Source organism: Corylus avellana, chromosome 3 (assembly GCF_965113065.1).
Source record: "Corylus avellana chromosome 3, dhCorAvel1.hap1.2, whole genome shotgun sequence".
Lineage (NCBI taxonomy): Eukaryota > Viridiplantae > Streptophyta > Magnoliopsida > Fagales > Betulaceae > Corylus > Corylus avellana.
The window spans coordinates 23,597,607-23,620,622 of record NC_142492.1 but is presented as its reverse complement, the minus strand read 5'-3'; the positions used below and the strand labels follow the sequence as shown (position 1 = coordinate 23,620,622).

Sequence of the window (23,016 nt, the reverse complement as noted above, 5' to 3'; positions counted from 1 at the left end):
AGTGTTGAACATAATCTTTTTCAGCACTACCACCAAAGTCTCTATATCTTCAAAGCTCAGAGCATTCCGCTCTCTCCAAATACACCACATTAAACACAATGGAACCAACCTTCAAACTTCCAAAATGTTACTATGCCCTACCCTAAGCTCCTCAACTCACCAACAACTGTCTCACTCTTTTAGGCACAACCCAATCAACACCAAGCAGGTTGAAAGGTGAGCTCCATAAATCTCTTGCTACTTCAAAATGAATCATAAGGTAATCAATGGACTCCCCAATCTTCTTGCACATACAAAACCACTCCATCACCACAAATTTCTCAAGTTATCCAAAGTCAAGAGTTTCCCTATTGCCGTCGTCCACACAAAAAACGCTACCTCAAAGGAGTATCAACTCTCCAAATACTCTTCCAAGAAAAAGAAGATCCAGTAGTAATGATTAACACTTGAGAATATGACTTCACGTCAAACTTGCGCCTTTTGGGGATTCCAACATATTCTATCCACATCTTCTTGCCTTATTATGAGATAATACATCTCAAAGAAAGAAAAGACCACATCCACCTTCCAATACAGCATGGGTCTAGTCAAAATTACATTCCAATGAATATTCCCATCTCGGAATTGCATATTGTTTACCACCCACGCATCCTTACTTGATGCAATATTGAACAAGTCCGGCGAAGATATCTTCAATGGTTAATCCTTGCACCACACATCATGCCAAAAACTGACCTTTGACCTATTACCCACCACATATCTAGCAAATTTTGAAAAAGTTTCCCAACCCCTTCTTACAAATTTCATACTCCCACTCCAAATGGCCCCAGTACCTTAGAGCATTAACCTTACCTTAAACTATCATATTTAGTCTCTATTAGCAATCTCCATAAAGCCTCCCTCTCCATAGCATATTGCTACAACCATTTTCTCGAAAGAGCTCAATTAAACTGATTTAGATTTGTAACCCCCAAACCACCGATTTCATAACAGTACAAATTCTCGACTAGTTCACTAAATGGAACTTGAACTCATCCCCAATTCTACCCCATAAAAAACCATATCAAGTTTCTCAAGCCTATTACTCACTAGAATAGGGAAAGAGACAAAAATGTTGGAATTAAGCGGATATGATACATTCAGGGAGCATACCAACAATAATAATATATAGGATATGATACATTCAGGGAGCATACCAACAATAATAATATATAGGACCCACTCCACCCTTCTCCAAACACGTTGGAATTTTGTTTCCAAAAGGAAAGCATATTGAAAAATCCAGAAGCTTATAATGTAAATACTGGATGACATGGTTGAGGAATTCCAGCAATATATTGGGAATACTCTTGAGTGTTCTGAATACCCTGGATTAATTCTCTTAGCTAGTGCCATTATGTGTACTTAATGAATTTATAATAAGATTTGAGACATACGGAGAGCAGAAAATATTGTTATGATGCCAGGAGGATCAAAACAGCCTGCATGTTCCTTGTTTCACATATAGGTCCAAAATTGGTCTACTTTAGCTGGAGTCTGCACTTGTGTTTGCTGCACCGTCACTTATATTTAGTTTGTCAAAATCCCAAATAAAGTGTAGATGTGCTTATTCTGTTCCCGCAAGTATGGTTTATGCTTCATTTCAACAATGGTGTGCTAATGGTCTCCTTCATTATTTTCTAGATGACAATTGATGGTGTCAAGCGCACTGCTCAGCAACAAGTGAACCGTGCACTGAAGGATCATGCCAGGTGTTTGTTACTTTGTTTTAACTTTTAACTAGTGACCTTGGGAGGAATACATTAGTCATGAAATTTTATTGGTACTAGTGTTACCCTGGGGCTTTTGGACCTAAAATTTGGAATGTTCTATCATCTTATGATCTTTCTTATTGTGTCTTGATCATAATATTTTTTTTGATGAATGTGTCTTGAGATCATTATGGACGGCATTGGCAAGTGATTTAATTGTTAACCACTTGTTGGAGGTTAAACAGATATGAGATAACATTAATTGGTTTGATGTGGACAGCAACTTTAGGGAAAATATTGATGCTCGATAATTTGAGAAAGAGGAATATTATGGTGGTTGAGTGGTGTTGTATGTGCAAGATGAGTGAGGAGTCCATTGATCATTTATTGATTCATTGTGAAGTAACAAAAGAATTATGGAGTTCTATTATTAATCTGTTTGGTGTAGAGTTGGTTATGCCTAAACGGGTGATTGATTTGTTGGTCAGCTGGGGAGGATAGGTTGAGCATGGTACAATTATGGGAGTATGGAGGTTGGCTCCATTGTGCTTAATGTGGTGTTTTTGGCGAGAGAGGAATGCTCAGAGATTTGAAGATATTGAGACTTTGGTGACAGAGTTGGGGAAGATTGTGATTAACACTTTATATACTTGGATATCTGCTCATCATTGTTGCTTCTTTCTAGTTTTGCAGATTTTTTGAGCTTTTATTCTTCTTATTTTCAGATTAGGGGTTTTCTTGTATACTCTTTGTGTACTAAGGTTGTGCCCCTTTGTGCGTTTTTATTGATAATGAAACTATTTATCAAAAAAAAAAAAAATTGGTTTGATGTTATCTTAGCAAACTTGATTGTTTATAGATTACAGACCTTTTACGGAGTTGGAAGCATACATGTAGATGTTGTTGAATAGTTTTTTATTTTTTTTGGTTGTTGAATAGTAGTTTGTTTCTTTTTCCTGTACTTTCCTTTTCTTCTTTGGTGTTCGTTTTTGGCCTTCTTGAATTTTCATGTTATTCATTTTTCCAAATAATGCGTGTATATCATGGTTGGTGCAAGTTGACGGCAATTTTTGGCATGCTGTATTTATTTAACACATTTGATATTTATCTGCTGGAAGGTTTTTGTTGGACTTGGATATTGCGGCTCCCAAAATTACCATTCCTACTGATTTTCGTCCTGACAATTCTCATTCAACAAAACTTCTTCTTGATTTGGGAAATTTGTTGATTCGTACACAGGTTAATACGCAATACTGATTCTTAATTATTTCTGTTTGAATCAGTTAAGCTGAAATTTATATAGAGTTTGTGAAATGTAAGCAGGATAACCATGAAGGTGGATCACCTGAGAAGGTCGATATGTATTTGCAGTTTGATTTGGTTTTGAGTGATGTATCTGCCTTTTTGGTTGATGGTGACTACCATTGGAGCCAAAATCCTTCCAACAAGAATGATGTTTCTGCAGACATAAGTGGTGTTAGTTTCTTGCCCATTATTGATAAGTGTGGGGTAATTTTGAAGCTTCAACAGGTAATACTCAGTAGTTTCTTTATAGTTGTGGTTTTGTTATCCCAAAAACTTAAGCGGATAGGAAAGAATGAATTTAATCATTTAATTAAAATTCTAATATTTCCCCTCACGTGTGGTTTGAACTTTCTCTCACCTAACAAGTGAGCCCAACACAGAATATTTAGACTACAATGAGGGGTAAATTATGGAGCCAATGTTAAATCACCACTTATCTAAAAATCTTAAGCTGATAGAAAATAGTGGATTTAATAACTTAAGGACACAAATTTCCTTCAAATTAGTTTGGAGAAAATTGCTCTAATCTATTTCAATAAGTGAAAGTGTCATTCAACATCATTGGGTTTCTCAAAATTTAATGTTTAGGTTCCTAGATTAGTAGAATGACAATAAATGCCTCTTAAAAATATTTAAAAAAAATATGTGAGAGATGACACTTGTCACTTATTGAAGCAGGTTGAAGGAAATTTTCTCCAAACTGGTTTGGAGGAAATTTCTGTCCATAATTTAATTAATATTTTTATATATGAATTGATATTACCTATTAAAAAAAAAAAAAAATTAATATTTTAACATTCATTTTGTAATGTTTTGTTGAGATGTCATGCTATTGAAAATTACTTTCTTTTGATGTCAAGATTCGAGTAGATAGCCCATCCTATCCCTCAACAAGACTTGCTGTACGGCTGCCATCATTGGGGTTTCACTTTTCTCCAGCTCGGTATCATCGATTGATGCAAGTAGTGAAGATCTTTCAGGGGAAGGATGGCGAGGACTCGGATTTCCTACGCCCTTGGCATCAAGCTGACTTTGAAGGGTGGTTGTCCCTTCTTACTTGGAAGGTATCTCCCCCCCTCCCCTCCTCCAAGAAACCCTTTCCCTGAGTAGTTTGGTATCTTAACATGGTGCTATCCTCTAACATTGCCTCATTTTTCTCTTCCATTTTAATGTGATAGGGTGTGGGAAATAGGGAAGCTGTATGGCAGCGGCGATACTTATGCTTAGTTGGGCCTTTCCTCTATGTACTCGAGAGCCCTGTCTCTAAGTCTTATAAGCAGTGTATCAGGTTCAGTTGCCAACTTTCCCTAATTGAATGATGATTGGCATGACCATATCATATCTTAACATAAATTTGAGATATCAGAAAAAGATGGAAACATGGCATAACACAATGGAAACCTTGGAGTGAAAGAAGCTACTCCAAGTGAAAAGCTTGTGATTCTTTATGGAATTTTCTTTTAGCATACTAGAAATGCCTTCTGCCAAAAACCATTCAGAGACCTAGAACAACAAGAGCTGGTGAAAGGAGGAAAGCAATAAGGTGTATGCACTTAATATTTTGGCCAGATCTCCAAGTAAAAAGCATGTGATTCTTTTCATAATTTCTTTTAAAACTAGCTTGGAAACATGGAGCAAGAAGTTCTACACGTTGATCAAGATTAATAGCAGTTTGAGATATATAAGTTTGTTGAGCTAAGTTGGTCACTATAAAATTGATATGCACCGATATTCTTATTATTCCATAGTTAAAGAACAGTTAGAATATTGTGATAGAGTTATTAAGCATGTATTGTATAGTTGTGCAGATATTGACACTTTTGTTTGGCTTATCCTTCTTTTTTTGTTTTTCCTCCAAGGTTTCTTACTGAGTTGCAGTGCAACTCTTCTTGTTTGTCCATTTTTCAGATGTTCTGTGTGCACATAAAATGCGTTTACTTTTTCTTAAAAAAAAAAAAAAAAAAGAATCCTAACTTGCCTCTTGGGGAAGGTTACAGTCTTGATAGAGCCCCCATCAAGTTTTTTTTCTTCAAAATTTTGCCTATTAACTAGTCATTTGTATTTAAATTTTACTCAAAAAGTTTGTTTATCTACCCATCCATGTTTGATCTAATTAATATCTCTATTGATATGCTTATTGTAGTTTACGAGGAAAACAGATATATCAAGTTCCACCTGAGTTTGTTGGTGATGCAGAACATGTTGTGGCTATTTGTAATACAGCACGATCCAACAGCAAGGTTGTAGCTATGTCTTTGGAAACGAGAACTAAGAGAATTTAATTACTATATCTACACCATCAAAATTACTATATCTGTTTTTTTTTTTTTTCACAAATAGTATAGTTGTCCATTTCATTTTGATAGAATCGTGAATATTAGTTCTTATTGAAATATATATAAAATATAAAATAATAAAATATGAAAGAGAAAGAAAAGAGAGCAAAAGCAGAGAGAGAGATGTAGTCCCTTCTTATTGAAATATATATAAAATATAAAATAATAAAATATGAAAGAGAAAGAAAAGAGAGCAAAAGCAGAGAGAGAGAGACGTATGGACTACATCTTTACTATATTGAATTGTGTTAAACAATATTGCATAGGTCTCTATTTATAGAGAGACAATGAGTAGTGAGCAAGAAACCCAAATAAACCCTAAAATACATAGGGAAATAAATCCTACAATATTCTAAGGAAATAAGGGAAATATAACATATTCTAACAAAGGAAATAATATATTCTAAATATTCTTATAAGATATTCTAACATTTCTTATCAATTCTCATTTGGATCTAGGTTGTGGAGGATGCAAATGCATTAATATTCCAATGTGAGTCTGATGATTCAAGGAAATCTTGGCAAAGCCGCTTGCAGGGGGCTATTTATCGTGCATCGGTAAATCATTTGTTTAGTTCAATTTATCTGAATTGATATTCTATGTTGAATGATTTGTTGTAATTGTTGTTCAACCTATCATAATTATGAGAGGAATATGCTTCTCTTGTTTGGGCTTGCATTGTCTCTTAGGGTAGTAGGATTAGTTATAAGGAATTTGTTTTTCATTTGGTTGCTATGCTTTTTGTTAGTTAGAGCCTGTTTGAGATTGCTTTGTGAAGTAGAGTTTTTAAAGTCAAAAAGAGCTTTTTAGAAAAAGCTTCAATTTTAAGCTTTTCCCAATAGTGTGTTTTGGCCATTTTTAGAGTAAAAAAGTACTTTTGAAATTTTTAACAAAACATGCAAGCTTTTTGTTTAACACAGCTTTCTAGTTACTAAACGTACGTTTTAATCTCTCTAACGCAATCCCAAACAGGCTCTTAATCTCGCTTAGCGGGTCTTCCTTTACTTCATTTTCTTGTTAAAATTTAAGCTCTTCAATAGATCATAAAGTTTTGTTAGTTTAAAGTTTTGTTTTGCTTTAGGATTACCCAAGCACTGTGCTCTGGGAAGTTCTAGAAACTTGCCCATTTTTAATGGTTTCTGTCTACTAGTTCTATTTTTTGTATCACTATATGCTGCGGGCATTTATGCTTAAGCAACATCTATATATTTTTGATCTAAAAATCATGTAAAGATTTACTTTTTGTTATCACTCTAAAATGACTAGTCAATTCGAAGTTCTCTAGAATCAGGCCCAGTCTCACCTAGAGCAATGTGAGACTTAGCACTCTTGAGTGTCTTTATAATTGACCCACTCTATGTGGGCTATTCATCTTCTCAATGTGGTATATGGATGTTACACATCATGGTTGTATGAAATTTGAACTTCAAGCTCTTAAACTGTTTCCTTTCTTCTTTTTTTGTGATCTCCATGTAGTGTACTTCTTATTGTTTGTGATCTGCTGCAATGGTTTTATATGGAAAGTCAGAGGGCTTCATTGTTAATTCCATTGCAGATAGCACCCCTCTATTTTTACGAACATTCTATGATAACTGTAAGAATCTCTATGATTATAACTATTATAACTGTGGTGACCTTTATTATTACTACTATGATAGGGGTGCTACCCATAATCTGGCATTATGACCAACTTCAGAATTCAATGCTAATTTCATTGAAGATAGTACCCCTATATTATTACAAACATTATTATGATAATTCTACTAATCTCTATTACTCTTACTACTACAACTGTGGTATTCTCTTTTACTTGTATTAGTAACTTCTTATTAGTTATTTGGTTTTGGATCCATTGAAAAGTGTAGGGGCTAATTTTCCCATATGATTGAAGAACTGGAGGGAAACAGGCAAGAATATAGAAAGAGTCAACTACCTCCCCTGTTCAAATTTTTTCAATGCGCTAATACCACAAGCATTGCAAGCACCTGAATCTGTTGTATATTACCTCTAAGGATAATACTAGTTGATTTACTTTTACACTGCAGTCCTGTAGAACAAGGAGTACTGCTGCAAAATAGAACTTTTTGTTCAAGTCAGTCCCTGCCTTTGGCCAGACTATGTCTTTAGCTACAAAAAAAGTAAGAGGGATTTTCTAAAATTTCTATGCAGGGTACTGCTCCAATCACTAGCTTGTCGGAAACTTCATCAGACCCGGAGAACTCAGAAGCGGAACTTAATGACAAACATGATGTAATTGAGATAATGAATTTGGAGAGGCTATTTGTTACTGGTGTTCTTGATGAACTAAAGGTTTGCTTCAGTTATAGTAAGCAGGTATGTCTAGGCTATTTTTACCATATGAAGTTGCCTTGTGATGGAAGTACTCAGAGTTCTGAGAGATCTTTTGCTTCTTCCCTTTATTTTTTTCTTTATTTTTTTTTAAAAATTTTTTCTTTTAGCATGGCCAAAGCTTCATGAATGTGCTTCTTGCTGAAGAGACTCGTCTATTTGAATTTCGGGCGATAGGTGGTCAGGTAATATAGATGTGGAGCCAGTTTATTTATGCAGGTTTTCGTTTTTTAACCATTGAGGTTTTTTATCGGTACAAACAGGTTGAGCTTCTGATCATAGAGAAGGATATGTTCATCGGCACTGTGCTGAAATCTTTGGAGATTGAAGATTTAGTTTGCCGTAACAGAGTGTCTCGTCCTTGTTTTCTGGCGAGGTCATTCATTGGGAGTGCAGACGCAAATTCATCCTTCTATGATGTTAAGGATCAGAACTTTGACGGCAATGACAGAACTCCAAGTGAAGGAGATGATAAATTCTATGAGGCACCGGAAAATTTGATTGATTCTGTTCACTATCCAATGCAGTCACCAAGAAACAAATCTGAGTATCCAGGCTCCCAAAATTTGCACCGATCTGAAATTTTATCATTGAAGCCCCCAAGTTTTAGCCGTATTGCTGGTTTACTCCCTACCGATGCATTTCAAACTAGGAGGCAGGACATTGAATTAACTGATACATTGGATAGTTTTGTGAAAGCTCAAATAATTATTTATGACCAGAACTCTCCTCGATATAGTAATATAGATAATCAGGTGGGTATTTTGTGTGTTTAATTTTCTGCCTACAGTCTGTTATTTGATTGTTAATTTGACTAGATTATAAAATTAATTTTCAGATCAGAGTGACCCTGGCTACCTTGTCATTTTTCTGTCGTCGAACAACAGTTGTTGCCATTATGGAATTTGTTAATGCTATTAACATTGAGGATGAAAGTTGTGAATCTTTCTCCGACAGTTCTTCCGCAGCCATCATGAAACAAGATGTTGTCAGGGAAGATGTGGTTGATGATAAATATTCAGTGACAGTTGAGGAGCCTGTAATTAAAGGTTTGCTAGGAAAAGGGAAATCCAGAATCATGTTCAATTTAACACTACATATGTCACGTGCTCAAATTTTGTTGATGAATGAAGATGAAACGAAGTTATCCAGTCTGTCACAAGATAATTTGCTGATGGATATTAAGGTTTGCTTGAGCTTTGCCCAACCTTGAGACTCCAAAGTTTGTTTATCTTTCTGTAGTTTTAAACTCTTAATTTTTCATGCTTATTACATGTTTTTCTGGTTTTAAGGTGTTCCCATCATCTTTTAGCATTAAAGCAGCCCTTGGAAATCTGAGAATGAGTGATGATAGTCTTCCAAGCAGCCATATGTATTTCTGGGCCTGTGATATGAGAAATCCTGGGGGCAGTTCATTTGTTGAGGTACTCTCTCTCTCTCACTTGCTTGGGTTTTTTTTTTTCTTTTTTTTTTTAATTTAAAAAATCATTTGCTGGGATAAGTACATATTTGGACCCTTTTTTTGTCCTATATCTGCTGGTATTATCTAATTATCGTTATTTTCCTTAGAAATATACGGATGTGTCTCCAACATGTAGTGGGGGCATGTTGCATGTATGTCCTGTGTCTGTGTTTGATGCACGTCAAACACTTGACACCCATTTGCAATTCATACATAGGAAACTTTATAAGTATGGAACATTGTTTGTTAGGGTCTAATTTTTGTTTCTTTATTTTAAAATGAGAAGACTGGAGACACTAGTTTTACCTAAGCCTTTGAAGTTTTACAATCGCAAGTTCAAGGCCAAGTGGGCTTCGAAGTTGGACGCTGGCCTTCTAGTGGGAGAGAGTTTCCTGGGTCTCAATGCCCTGCCTGATTTTCTGCCTTGGGGCAGCCGCAAGTTCTCCGAGTTTCCTGGGTTTTGTTTGGCAGTGCAGCCTTTTAGCTCGTAGGAGGTTATGCCGGGGGAGGTTTTGGTCCTGGTAGTTGGGTCTGTCCTGGCGAGGTTATTGATGCCCCCAAGGCCAGTGTTAACATTGGTAGCTCGGTGCTTCCCCCAGGTTGTGCCGGGTATGTTTTTAGATATCTTTCAGCATCCTTCCTCCTCTTTGGGTGTCTTTCGGTGGCCTCCGTCCCACATGGTGGCTTCTCTCCATTGCCTTTGTCCCTTGATACATCTTCGGTTGAAGCTGACATCTTTCTTCCAACCGAGTATTCAGTTTTGGGTGAGTCTTTGAAGGGGGTTGTTGAGGAAGAGGGAGAGTTAGGGTTGGTTAGGGCAGGTGATGCTAAGAATGGAGAGGGGCTGATTTTGGATACTCCGAAGTAGTGCAAAATGCAAAGGGGATCTATCCCATTTTGGGGATTTCATGTGGTGGAGATGAAAATGAGCTTTTGGGTCTTCTGGCAATTCTTGAAGAGGAACAACAGGCTTTGGTTTCTTCCTTTAAACCGAAAGGTAGGAGGGAGCTTAAAAACTTGGAGTGTTCCATTAATTTTGATGCTAGAGGTTTTTCAATCTGATATATTGTTTTCACCATTATATGCCCCGGGCAAAAAGTCTACAATATGGATGCGCTCCCTCTCGTAGAAGGGAGCGCGTGAGGTGAGTGACGGTGCGCGAGTAGGTGCGGGGTGGTTTCCCTACCCGACTCTTGAATGGTAGTAGTCGTACGGGAAGATGAATGGGGTACCTGGGTTTCTTTTACGTGGAAAAGAAGTCATTTGAGTTCAGGTCAGATATGCGAGGGGGTGTTCGCTTGGCGGAAATAAGTAAAGGTGTTTCTCGGTCGGTGATTATGGCATGGCCGACAGTGTTCTAGTTCTTATTGTCATGGGATAACTTAACACAAAATGCTAAGACACATGAGAATTGGAGGACCTGGTGGGTAAGGGGCAGGAGCAGGAGGCCGAGCAGAGGATTCTGGCACAGGCCATCACGCAATCTCAAAATACATTGGGCGGTGATCAACCCGCCGGAGACCATGTTGCGGGGAAGGGAGAGGAGACGCTCATTCAGTAAGGTGCGGAAGACACGCTGCCTGGAACTGCGCCCGTGGATCACGCTGGAAATAATGGGGAGATATTATTGCAGCTCATTACGGAAGGAAATGTTATGGCAATTCGTAATATGCTGATTGTGTTTAAGGAGGAGATAAACAGTTGTCTGGAGAAGCTTGAAGTGGGCCGGGTCTCTTCTAGGGCTGGACCGAAAATGGGCCAAGAGAATAACAAAATGACAAACCAACGGGCAAAATCTTGGGCTCACGTTGGGCGGCCCAAGATTGGATCTTTTTGTGAGCGGCCCAAAGATGCTATGTGGCTTTGGTATATATTGTAAATCATGTGAAAGATTTTGTGATGCTATATTTGGCAACTTTCTGCAATCTTCCTTTTTTTTTTTTTCCTTGTTGCTGTTATATTTTGTTTGAATAATGTAAATAGTTTTTGGGATATTGTGGGTTGTATTACAAATATTTGCTCGTGATCATGCAGTTGGTTTTTACTTCATACAATGTCGATGATGAAGACTATGAAGGTTATGAGTATAGCCTTTCTGGTCAACTTTCTGAAGTACGAGTCGTTTACTTGAATCGATTTTTCCAGGAGGTAATTTACGTCTAGATTCATTCATCGTGTATTTAAATTTTATTCAGTTTACTTGAATCGATTTTTCCAGGAGGTAATTTACGTTTAGATTCATTCATCGTGTATTTAAATTTTATTCAAATTCTTATATATATGTAAATGATATCTAGGTGGTTAGTTATTTTATGGGTCTTGTTCCGAACAATTCAAAAGCTGTTGTCAAATTAAAGGATCAAGTAACAAATTCAGAGAAGTGGTTTACAACTAGTGAAATTGAAGGATCACCTGCTGTAAAGTTGGATCTTTCTCTTAGGAAGCCTATTATAGTAATGCCTCGGAGGACAGACAGCCTTGAGTAAGTTTATTTTGGGTTTGTACTATTTAATGCATTCTAGTTTTTGTGTGATTAAGTTCCTTGTCTTTGTGGGTTCCTGGCTCTGACATGACATCTAATACAAGTGTTTGACTTCCCTATTTTACAGTTACTTGAAGCTTGACATTGTTCACATAACTGTCAAGAACAAATTTCAATGGTTTTGTGGACATAAAAGTGAAATGAATGCTGTGCATTTGGAAATATTAACAGTTCAGGTTAGATTTATTGCATTTATAGTTAAACTGAGTTAGTGGTTTCAACAAAAAGGGGTCGCGCATGGTTTGCTCCCATTTATTGTTTGTTTTATGATGTAATCAGTATATAATCTATTGTTTGATGAGGGTTTAATTGTTGGAATTAATTAGGCTTTCATATGTTTTTATCTCTTCAACATTCTATTTGCAACTGGCATAATATTAAGTTGCGAGTTCTTGTTGGTTTACACCCAGATATTAAAGATTTTTTATCTTTACTTACTAATGCTGCAAAGTACAGAAGACTTTTGAAATTGGTGGTACATACCAACCGGATGAGCAGAGATCAAGACAATCTTACCACAGCATTTTGTCTTACATAGGCCAAATAATAAGTGAGGAAGCAAGGAGCGAAAAGGGGTTAGAGTTGTGGTTACAGAAGGTCCACAAGAGCTGTCGTTTTACTAAATAAAATCACAAAATTGAAAAAAAAAAAAAAAAAAAAAAAATACTATAATGACTTCCTGGAGAACGTATGGCATAGCCATAACCAAGTACTACCTAATCAATTCAGATCTTTTAATCCTCAATTTAATTTAAAGAAGTAAATTAAGAAATAATATTCTTAAGTATGCACAATGCTTTATTGTGTACTTAGAGGCGCTTTGCGCTTTTTTGATATATAATACATTACTCATCAAAAAAAAAAAAAAAAAAAAGTTATGCATAATGGATCAGAAAACTATCTAGATTATGGGAAGATTTCTAGCATTTGGGTGCTAAAAGAGAGTAGAAAACTGAACTGCTGTTTCACTCGCTGCATCACTTTTCTTGCTGTCTGTTGACCACCTTTCTCATTGATAGGTTGAGGACATCAATTTAAACGTTGGTACTGGAACAGAACTAGGTGAGAGCATAATTCAAGATGTGAAGGGTATTTCTATTGTCATTCAGAGGTCACTCCGAGACTTGTTGCATCAAATACCAAGTACTGAAGCTGCAATCAAGGTAATACATAGGATGTTTATTGGGCTGATCTTTCAAGTGTTTATTGTTGGTTTTTTTTTTTTTGTTAATTTCAGATAACTGCAAGTTCATATGAGGACTCATTTTATACATACCTTTGTATCCAATGTTGTGCTTCTTCAGATAGAGGAATTGAAAGCAGCTCTTTCGAGTTCGGAATACCAGATTATCACCGAATGTGCTCTTTCTAATATTTCTGAGACACCACATGTTGTGCCTCCACTGAAACATGATTCTCAGACATCATCAGTTGATGTAATAGAACCCATCATTCCTCAGGATACAGTTGGTGTTGAATCTGATACTGCATACGGTGAAACCTGGATTGTGATGAAAGTCTCTGTTACCATAAATCTAGTGGAAATGAGCTTATATAGAGGATCAACAAGAGATGCATCTCTGGCTACTATGCAGGTATTTTTTTAATTCTTTTTTTGGGTAGATCTACTGTTGTGAACCCTGTAACAACATTGTAATTTTATTTTAATCTTTTGAAACTTTTCACGGTAAATTCTATCCCAAGAATGGTTTAAACAACTTGTCACAATTTGTTAAAAAAGCCAGCGCACAAGTACAATGGTTGGGGAGAATTTCGTTGGAGACAGGTGAACAGGATTTTCCTTTCACTCGGCCTTTTAAATCTTTCGGATTTGTTCACTTCATCCTTTTGCTATCTTCTTGTTGAACCATAATGCACCATTAACAATGACCTTCATCCTCACCAGAAAGCCAAGTTTTGAGGTGTGGTCTCTTTTTGCTGCGTGGACTTGGCTCAGCTCCCAACATTTTGATTTCATTTTGATCTGTTGAAGTTTATCTTGGTAAATCTTACCTATTAATGGTCTAGACAACTTGTCAAAATTCGTTAGATAAATCTGGATAGAAAGCCACTGCTAGAAGATATTTGATGGGAAATAAGTAAAACAGTGAGACCATTAATATCTCTCGTCTTATAAAATGTAGATTTTTCTCACGACCTCAGTTAAGGTTCTCTCATATCCATAACTCTTTATCTTTTCTTTGAACCGTTTGTGTAATGTGTGTGTGTCTCTGTGTGTGTGTGTGTGTGTGTGTGTATTCCTTTTTTGAGATTGTTTTAGACCATGCTGTTCATCATCAGTGTTAATTTCCAGTTTACAGGACGCATGTAGAAAAATTAAATATAGTAAAAAGAAAGATAAACAATTTGATTTGTGCATAAATACCGGAAGCAAAATCCTCAATTTGTTTGTTGTCACCATCGTTATTACAAGATTGCGCCTACAGTAGCCATTTGTTGATTCAAAGCATTAATTTGTTGTTGCATCTTGGCTCCATTCCATTCATGAACTTCTTCCAAAGCATGTCTCCTTGGCGGCATGGTGTAAGAATGTCGCTAGCTTTGATACTGACTAATGCAGGAAGCATATAGAAAGATTAAATGTTGTAAAAGAAAAGATAAACGATCTTGATTTCGTTGATTTGCGTATAAATAACAGAAACAACAGCTTTCTTTAGACTTGTTGATTCACTCCAAATACCAAGAATAAAGGCATCCGCAATTTAGAAGTGTACCAAGAATGAAAGTTTTGCATGTTTTTCTGTATGAGTTTAGGCTCATTAATTGCGCGCGTGTGTAATCGAATCAGGCCGAACCCAAAGGCTTTCTAAAGCTCAATCTGTTGCTTGTTGGATCAAGACCTCATTCCTAAGAATCTGTACAAAGCAATACCCAAAAGTTGGAAGAACAAGAGAAAACCTCTCAAGAAATTTCATTCACCCAAAAGTTGGCACCAGTTCTTTGCCTTTGAAGTATCGGGAGAGCGTTCTCGAAGTGCGGTTGTGTGGAAGATGATTCCTCTGTGCCTTATGTGGTGTATTTGGAATGAAAGAAATGCTAGATGTTTTGATAATTCCACTAGGACCATAGAAGAATTGACTCATTTTTTCTTCTTTACTCTTTACTCTTGGACGGCCGCTTGGTTAGCTCCTTTAGTGATTAGTTTCTCTGATTTTCTTTTTCATTTCTCTCCCTCTTAGGCGCTCTCTGTGTATACTTCCCGTGTATATGGGTTGCGCCCTTTTGCGCTTTTTATATCATCATTACTTATCAAAAAAAGTATCTGGATCTTACCCAAGCTTTTGGCCATTTGGGAAGACATGATGGAGAAGATTGCTAGAAGGTTGGCCCCTTGGAAACGTTTGTATTTGTCCAAGGGGCTAGGCTCACCCTCATCAAGAGCACATTATCCAACCTTCCTACTTACTTTTTGTCTCTCTTTCCTATCCCTGCCTCTGTGGCGAATCGCATTGAGAAGATTCAACTGGATTTTTTTTGGGGGGGGGCTCAACGACGAGCCTAAGATCCACTTGGTCAGCTGGCACGAGGTTTGTAGTCCGATATCATAGGGCGGTTTAGGGATTCGGAGTTTGCAGTTTTTTAATCAAGCTCTTTTGGGGAAATGTTTGTGGAGATTTGCCAATGAAGAAGAGGCTTGGTGGAGAAGGATTTTAGTGGCAAAGTATGGGGTGTTTTGGGGCGGTTGGCGCTCTATAGTTCCTTGCGGTTCGCATGAGGTGGGGTTATGGAAACACATTTGTAGGGGTTGGACTTCGTTTCATTGTCACTTCAGATTCGATCTTGGCTTGGGGTTGAAAGTCAAATTTTGGGAGGATTTTTGGTGCGGTTAGATGCTCCTCAAGGATGGTTTTTCCGGCCTTTTCAATATCACTAGCAACAAGGCTGCCTCCATTACGAATATCAGGGAGTGTATAAATGGTATGGTTCATTGGAATGTTACCTTTATTTGAAGAATTCATGATTGGGAGAAGACGGTTTTAGCCTTCCTTCTCTCGCTCTTGTATTCGCTCTCGTTGTGTGGAGAAGGGGAGGATCGGATGTGGTGGATCCCATCTAGCAAAGGGATGTTTGAGGTTCGCTCCTTTTATAGGAAGCTTGTCCTTAAAGAGCCCGACCATTTTCCCTGGAAAAGTATTTAGCGCACCAAGGTTCCTTCGAGTGTGGTGTTTTTTTGCTTGGTCGGCTGCCCATGGGAAATCTCTTACCTTGGATAATATTCGGAAGAGAGGTATTGTTGTGATTAATCGTTATTGCATGTGTGAATCGGAAGGGGAGTCTGTGGATCATCTCTTTCTTCACTATGGGGTTGCGCACTTTTTGTGGGATGTCATCTTCTCTCGTTTCAACATGTGTTGGGTTATGCCTAGAAGCGTCAAGGAGATGTTAGCTAGTTGGTGGTCGGGTGGTAAATCCCGAAGTGCGGTGGTGTGGAAGATGGCTCCCCTATGTCTTATGTGGTGCTTATGGAAGGAAATGAGCGCTAGTTGTTTCGAGGGTTTGTTGAGAAACCTTGAGGACCTTGTTCATTTCTTTTTGTACACGCTCTTTATGTGGACTGCAGGCTGGCTTGCACCCCTAGAGATCAATTTTTCATATTTTCTTTTTATGTTATCTTCTTTTTTCCCCTCTACATAGTCGCTTTCTTGTATACTTCCTGTGTACTTGGGTTGCGCCCCTCTGCGCTCTTTAATGCATCATTACTTATAAAAAATAAAAAAAACAATTAACTGTCTTGTCTGTCAGCTAGAAATAGTTTTTATAGAACAACTTGTAGAAATCGTAAATAACACAAAGTATAATGATATCTTATGCTAAATTGTTAAAAAGACAAAAATAACCCTCAAAACATGCAAAACACATAAAAGAAACCTTACCATTCTACATCAATTTATTCCAGTGATTGATATGTAACATTTTCTTATTTAATATCTTGTGCAGATTAGTGATGCATGGCTACTCTACAAGTCCAATACACTAGGAGAAGGTTCTCTGTCAGCAACACTAAAGGTTTTAACTGTTATTGATGATCGTGAGGGGACCGAACAAGAGTTTAAGCTGGTGATAGGAAAGCTAGAGAGCCTTGGTTCTAGCCCTCTACATACTGTGACTTATGATGAAAACCAGCGCCTAGTTGATGCAACTGTTTTTGGAGAGAGTGATATTAAGCCAGTTCCTACAATGCTTATTCTTGATGCAAAGTTCAGTAAGCTGTCAACATTCCTTTCCTTATGCATCCAAAGGCCACAAATGCTTGTTGCGCTTGATTTCTTGCTGGCTGTGGTTGAGTTTTTCGTTCCATCTGCTGGTAACATGCTGTCAAATGAAGAAGATAAGAACTCTATGCATGTAATTGATGCAATCATTCTGGATCAGTCAACTTTCAGACAACCATCTGCTGAGTTCTCTCTCTCTCCTCAAAGACCTTTAATAGTTGATGATGAAAGGTTTGATCACTTCATTTATGATGGGAATGGTGGAGTATTGTTTTTGAAAGACAGACAGGGATACAATCTCGTAGCATCTAGTACAGAGGCTATAATATATGTTGGAAATGGGAAAAAATTGCAATTCAAAAATGTAGTGATCAAGGTATTAGATTTTACCTACATATTTTATTTGTTTACGGTCAGTTTGAATATAAACAATTATATATGCTTGCCCAGAATCTAACCACTTCTGTTCTTTTGCTGGTGTAGAATGGGCAGTACTTGGATTCTTGTATATTTCTTGGATCAAACAGTAGCTATTCTGCTTTGGAGGATGATCAGGTCTACTTGGAGGAAGAGAATGAAGTTCCCCATTCTAGTTCTTCAAGGGAAAGTATCAATGATGTACCATTGCCAGATATTGTAGCTGATAGGTCCACAGAGTTTATCATTGAGTTGCAGGTTAAGTTTTGCTTCATTTCCTCTGTCTCTCTGTCTCTCTGTCTCTCTTGATTTTTTTTTTTTTACTTGATTTGAAATTCATAGATGTCTTAACATTTGCTGTGACTGGTTGTAATTACCTTGACAATGAATATGTTTGTTAACACTTTATAACAAAAGCTCTATGGTTTCTGTCTGTCTGACAAGGGAAAGAGGGGCAGTTGCCAGCTAAGGAAAAAAAATTAAAGAAAAAAAACTGAGACAAGTTTCAGCATCCAAAATGATCACCACATGCATGTGTCTTTCAGTGGTGCACAAATGTTAAAAAGCTGTGAGTGTCCTTGGGTGTTGGTGTTTATGGATTTGCTTTCTGTAGCAGTGATCATTGGGGCATCCCACTTGGAAGTAAACAAAAGATATCTTTTGAATTTGGATGATGAACAAATATTTTGGGACAGTTAAAGAAGAAAAAAGATTACCATTTTGGGATAGAGAGTAATTTTTCTTCTTCTTAAGAAGCAGTAAGAATACTATTGGAAAGCATAAAAAAATATTCGTCTATTCAGTTTCAATTTTACTTATAAAGAACAAGCATTAAAGGGGGTGTAACACATGTAGCTTACAAAAGGGTAGCCCAAAAAAATATGAAAGAGAAAAATAAGAAAGGTACATCAACCCCTAAAGTTTAGGATGTTAGTGAAATCTAAGAACGAGTGAGAAGAAGTAAATAGAGGCTGAATCGAGACGTGACTTACCAATGCATAACGTTTATACAGCTAGGCTTGCATATTTCTTTTGCAAAGGTTAGGAGTCGCCGATGGGCATTTTGGTCAATGGGTGATTATCCAATAATGGTTTCCACTCAACCAGATTTGAGGTTTGGGTTCAAAGTCCTTAACAAAATTTAGCACATTCATCTGTTCAGACTCTTTCAACAATCAAGTGTGTTTGAAGCGCCACTTGCTGTCTAAATCTCTGAAAGATGATTCAGTTTGACACGAGCCAATTCTGTTTAGTTTCATTTTCCACATTCTTTTTTCTATTGAACCAAGTTGTTTGAAATGCAAATTATACATGTTTAGAGATCAAAATCTTAATTTTCGTTTGACCTATGCAGATAAATGCACTAGATGTATAAAGAATTGAGTTGAGCCTGTGCTGCTTCTGAGTGTCTTGGTTTATTTTACAGCCCTTACTTCTACTCGATTTACATGGTCTTTTGCAGGCACTGTAATCAATTTTTATGTTCAGTTGGTATCAATGAAATCATTGAATATTTCTCTGTATCATCTCTGTAGTCATGATATTTCTTTGCAGGCTATTGGTCCAGAGCTGACCTTTTACAATACATCAAAGGATGTTGGGGAATCACCGATTCTCCCCAGCCAACTTTTGCATGCGCAACTGGATGCATTTTGCAGGTCAGATCCTCTTTATGCGCTTATCATTGGTTGAAATTGGCAATATTTTGATCTTCTGAAATGCTCAGAGCTGGAAGTACAGAGAGTTATTGGTATATATATCTAATTTTAAAGTTCTCTTCAGCCTGCAAGTTGAAATGCTGGTTACAGCTACTATAGTTTTTTCATATTTGGATACTGAAATTTACACATTGTTGTGAACAGTTTATTGAATCTTGCTTTATTTTTATTTTCTAATACTGAGTAAACTATTTTTAGGTTCTTCACTTGGAATGTATCTTCGTGTTATTCCTTGGAAGTAGATGAAAATTGTCCTTCTACATGAATTATTTCCTTTAAAAGTACCTGGATACTGAATTGTCAATTTGTTTCATTGTTGTGTTGTGCATGATGATTGGGCCATGGTTTTTTTCTCTGTTTGGCTTGTTGGCTTGTTGGAATCAGGAGTTTGATGAAGGGTTGAGCCTAGTTGCTTGGAAAGCAATTCCATCTTGTTTGATAACATGTATGTGATTGGAGTTAGGAATATACTTTTTCACTGTCTTGTGGTGTGTTTTAGTCATATATTGATTTTGCCAATTACTTAGTTGTGTTGTTATGTTAGTGATTATCATGATGAGTTTTTTAGGTCATGTTGTCTTCTCTCCTGCAATACACATGAGCTTTATTTGCGAACATCATATATGTTCAGTCATTTACAAGGGTTGCACCCCTATGCGCTTTTCCAATAATATTCACATTAATTATCAAAAAAAAAAAAAAAGTTTAGTCATTTATTTGAAATGTATACATTGAATAGGTACTTTATCTTGTTCGGTTGTTTATCGCATTGTTTATCATGTTTAAGGTAGATGATCAATGGTGACCTACCAAAATGACTGACCAACATGAAATTTGATACTTTGGTTTTGTGATGCATAATGCTTGTTAAAATTTAAGTGATTAAATTTATCTCTTTCTATCAGCTTAAGCTTTTAGGATAAGTGGTAATTTAACATAGTATCAGAGCCAAAGGTCATGTGATCGAATCTTGACTTTGTCAAATCACTCCCCATTTAAATTAAATATTCCACGTGCTGGGTCTCACCTATTAAAAATTGAATTTGAGCCCACACGTGAGTGGGAGTGTTAAAGTAATGATAAGTGATAAATTTATCTCTTCCTATCAGCTTAAACTTTTGGGATAACTGGTAGTTTAACAATGCTCAAATTTGATATATGTATAATTTTTCATTGTTACTATATTTGTTAAAGAAAGATTGTCAAAAGAATGAGCTAACATGATTCTCTATCTTCCTTCAATGTATGGTATAACAGTTTTTTTTAGCTAATTGCTGAGACATTACACTCAAGACGGTTTTTTTTTTTTTTTTTAATATCCCCATTCACCAGGGCTCAGCCTGAATTGCTTGCTGAGTTTTTGAATTTTCCTACCTCCTGGTTGCTTTCTCATTTCTTGCTGGTAATGCAAGAATAAAAATGGGTAAATATGCTCCTTCGGTAAAATATACAGATAGTATCAGAAAAATGTGAGTGAGTGGTGGGGGTGGAGCAGGTCGTCATCGGAAGCAGGTTGTAATCGGTAGTAGTTGAGTTTGTTCTTTTGTTTTAGGCTCTAGTGTTAACGATGGGATACTTAGGCATTTTCTACGTGAATTGTAAATTGTTTGAGATTCGTTCCGACGTGAACGGAGGCGTTCAAATGGCTGAACGGAGTAAAGGGGTCTCTAGATCAATGATCATGGTGTGGCCAACTGTGTTTTGGCTGGTGAATGCATGGGATTTTCTGACCGCAGAAGAAACGGTGCATGAGAATTGGAGAACGTTCTGCTTTGGCAGCTTTGTGTATGTGGTACAGAGAAGAAACAATTCTTACGGGAATTTCTTGGAGTTGACTGAATACGAAGGCAAAGGGCGGTGAAGTTTTGTGATTATCCCTGAGGGTAATGACGGGAAAGGTTGGGTGGATTGCAGGGTTCAATTACAACATTTGAAAACGCATTTTGACAAGCAACGCGCAGTTAGGCCTCTGGTTGGAGGGCAGCCAGAGAAGCAATTGGAAGGGCAGAAGGGGGAGGTGCAAACGGGGAAGGTACTGCAAGGATCACAGTGGGCGCAGAATAGGGAGTCGTATGCGGAGGTGGTGATGGGGAAGAGAACCATCGAGAGGGGTAAGATTCCAGCCATGGTCATGGAGGAAAATTCTTCTCAAGTGGCCGGAGAACTCATCACCGGTAATCAGGCCACTAGCGAAGAAGAGACAAGGCTTATTCTGGAAAGTGCGAAGGACAAGGCGCCATTGTTTGCTCCCAGAGATCGCGCCCTTCCAAATTTAGAGGTGCAATCTGCTCATGCTTGGGAAGGAAATATTCAGTCGTTGAAAGAGATACTACTTTCCTTAAAGAGGGTGATAGACAGCTGTATGCACAAAATTGAGATGGGATGGAAAACTTGGGTGGAAAGAATGCAGATGGGCTCTGTTACTAACGAAAAGGTGGGCTCTGAGATACCAGTGAATAATAAGGAGGGTGGGCTAAATCAAATTCAACCCAACATGGACCCAACGGAGAATAGAGCCCAATCCATACATCGGGTCAGGAAAACTTATCGACGTAGGCGAGCACCCTGGAGACTGTTCCACTGGCGCGTGAAAGAAGTTGGCTGGGAAAATCTACGGATGCTGGAAAAGTTGCCGGAGAGCAGCCAGAGCAGGTCGCCTGAAATGGAATGTGGCTTAAATGAACCAGACCAAGCTGCCTAGACAATCTATGCAGAGAGGAGGTCTGGCGATGGTGGTATGCAGCCCGCAGCAAAGGAACTACTGACGGAGAACCTGCCGGATAGCAGCCGGAGCATGCCGCTGGAACTGAAACTGGGCTTAAATGAACCAAACCAAGCCGCCCAAACCATCTGTGCAGAGAGGAGACCCGGAGATAGCATTATGCAGCCCGTAGAGGAGGACGAGATGACGGAGAACCTGCCGGAGCCAGAGCATGTCGCCAAAACTGAAACTGGGCTTAAATGGGCCAGAACACGCAGCCCAAACCATCTGTGTAGAGAGGAGGATCGGCAATGGACTTATGCAAACCGTAGAGGAGGACGAGATGAGCTCGATGGAGCTGGATAGTGACCGGCGGTGGGTACGGGAGCCAGCTTCAGCGTCAACAGGTGCTATAACCAACACAGGGGCAAACGCAGTAGCACAAGAATGGAGATCTGTGGACTATTGGGATCGCCAATGGTAGACCGGAGATGGAGGAAAAGTCAGGCTTAGGTCGAACATAGACAAAGTTGGAAGACAAGCAGTTTGGGCAAGAATTTGCGAGGAAGGCTGCACAGAGGAGCTATGCACCAAACTGGACATTGACGGCAATTGGGGTAGGGGGGTTGTCCTGTGATGCAACCAGGTGGTGAGGATAAGGGGGAAAAGCTGACAGGGGTTGCTCTGGAGACTACAAAACGTGGGTGGACCCCAATGGACAGTGAGCCAATTGTTTTATCACAGTCAGTGTTTTTCGCCGAAAGGGAAAACATCCAGCAAAATGATGAAATGGATGCAAACAGGGGAAGCTTCTGTGTGACAAATCAGCAAACAGATGATGTATGTGTTCCAAGCACACATTTTGTCACCGGTATGGAATTAATACAATTTGAAGATGAAGATGTGGTGGATTGTGAGCCTTTGGTAGTACAATTGGAAGACATGATGAAGGGTGAGGAGTTGAATAAGAAAGAGGCTTGTGAGTGGGTTGTGGAAAGAGTGAAAGGTTTTTGTCATGTTGTCGGATTGTCACTTGAAGGGCATGAGGAAGAGATGATGGCGATGTTTAGAGCTATTGAAGCTGATCAATAGAACAAAACAAGTTCTCTTGTGGCTAACATGGTAGTGGAACCTACAACAACAAGCTCCAAAGGTAAACGAGAGTTGCAACGTTTGTCATGTTCTATTAATTATGATGGA

At 38.0% G+C, this 23,016-nt stretch overlaps 1 protein-coding gene across 2 annotated transcripts in view; it reads left to right on the top strand.

The window, feature by feature from the left end:
• The window catches only part of LOC132174762 (pleckstrin homology (PH) domain-containing protein), a 103,852-nt gene that overhangs the window by 37,052 nt on the left and 43,784 nt on the right, over positions 1–23,016 (top strand). The window contains exons 15-34 of one of the 2 annotated variants that reach the window (XM_059586429.2): positions 1,684–1,751; positions 2,870–2,990; positions 3,075–3,281; positions 3,917–4,120; positions 4,235–4,344; positions 5,200–5,296; positions 5,852–5,950; positions 7,563–7,727; positions 7,853–7,927; positions 8,006–8,497; positions 8,581–8,928; positions 9,035–9,166; positions 11,239–11,352; positions 11,502–11,686; positions 11,814–11,922; positions 12,766–12,909; positions 13,051–13,341; positions 16,706–17,356; positions 17,464–17,655; positions 18,952–19,055. In XM_059586429.2, the coding sequence (XP_059442412.2) occupies positions 1,684–1,751; positions 2,870–2,990; positions 3,075–3,281; positions 3,917–4,120; positions 4,235–4,344; positions 5,200–5,296; positions 5,852–5,950; positions 7,563–7,727; positions 7,853–7,927; positions 8,006–8,497; positions 8,581–8,928; positions 9,035–9,166; positions 11,239–11,352; positions 11,502–11,686; positions 11,814–11,922; positions 12,766–12,909; positions 13,051–13,341; positions 16,706–17,356; positions 17,464–17,655; positions 18,952–19,055 (3,908 nt within the window). Of the gene's footprint in view, positions 1–1,683; positions 1,752–2,869; positions 2,991–3,071; positions 3,282–3,916; positions 4,121–4,234; positions 4,345–5,199; positions 5,297–5,851; positions 5,951–7,562; positions 7,728–7,852; positions 7,928–8,005; positions 8,498–8,580; positions 8,929–9,034; positions 9,167–11,238; positions 11,353–11,501; positions 11,687–11,813; positions 11,923–12,765; positions 12,910–13,050; positions 13,342–16,705; positions 17,357–17,463; positions 17,656–18,951; positions 19,056–23,016 lie in introns of both variants that reach the window. The other variant, XM_059586428.2, reaches the window with a different exon arrangement.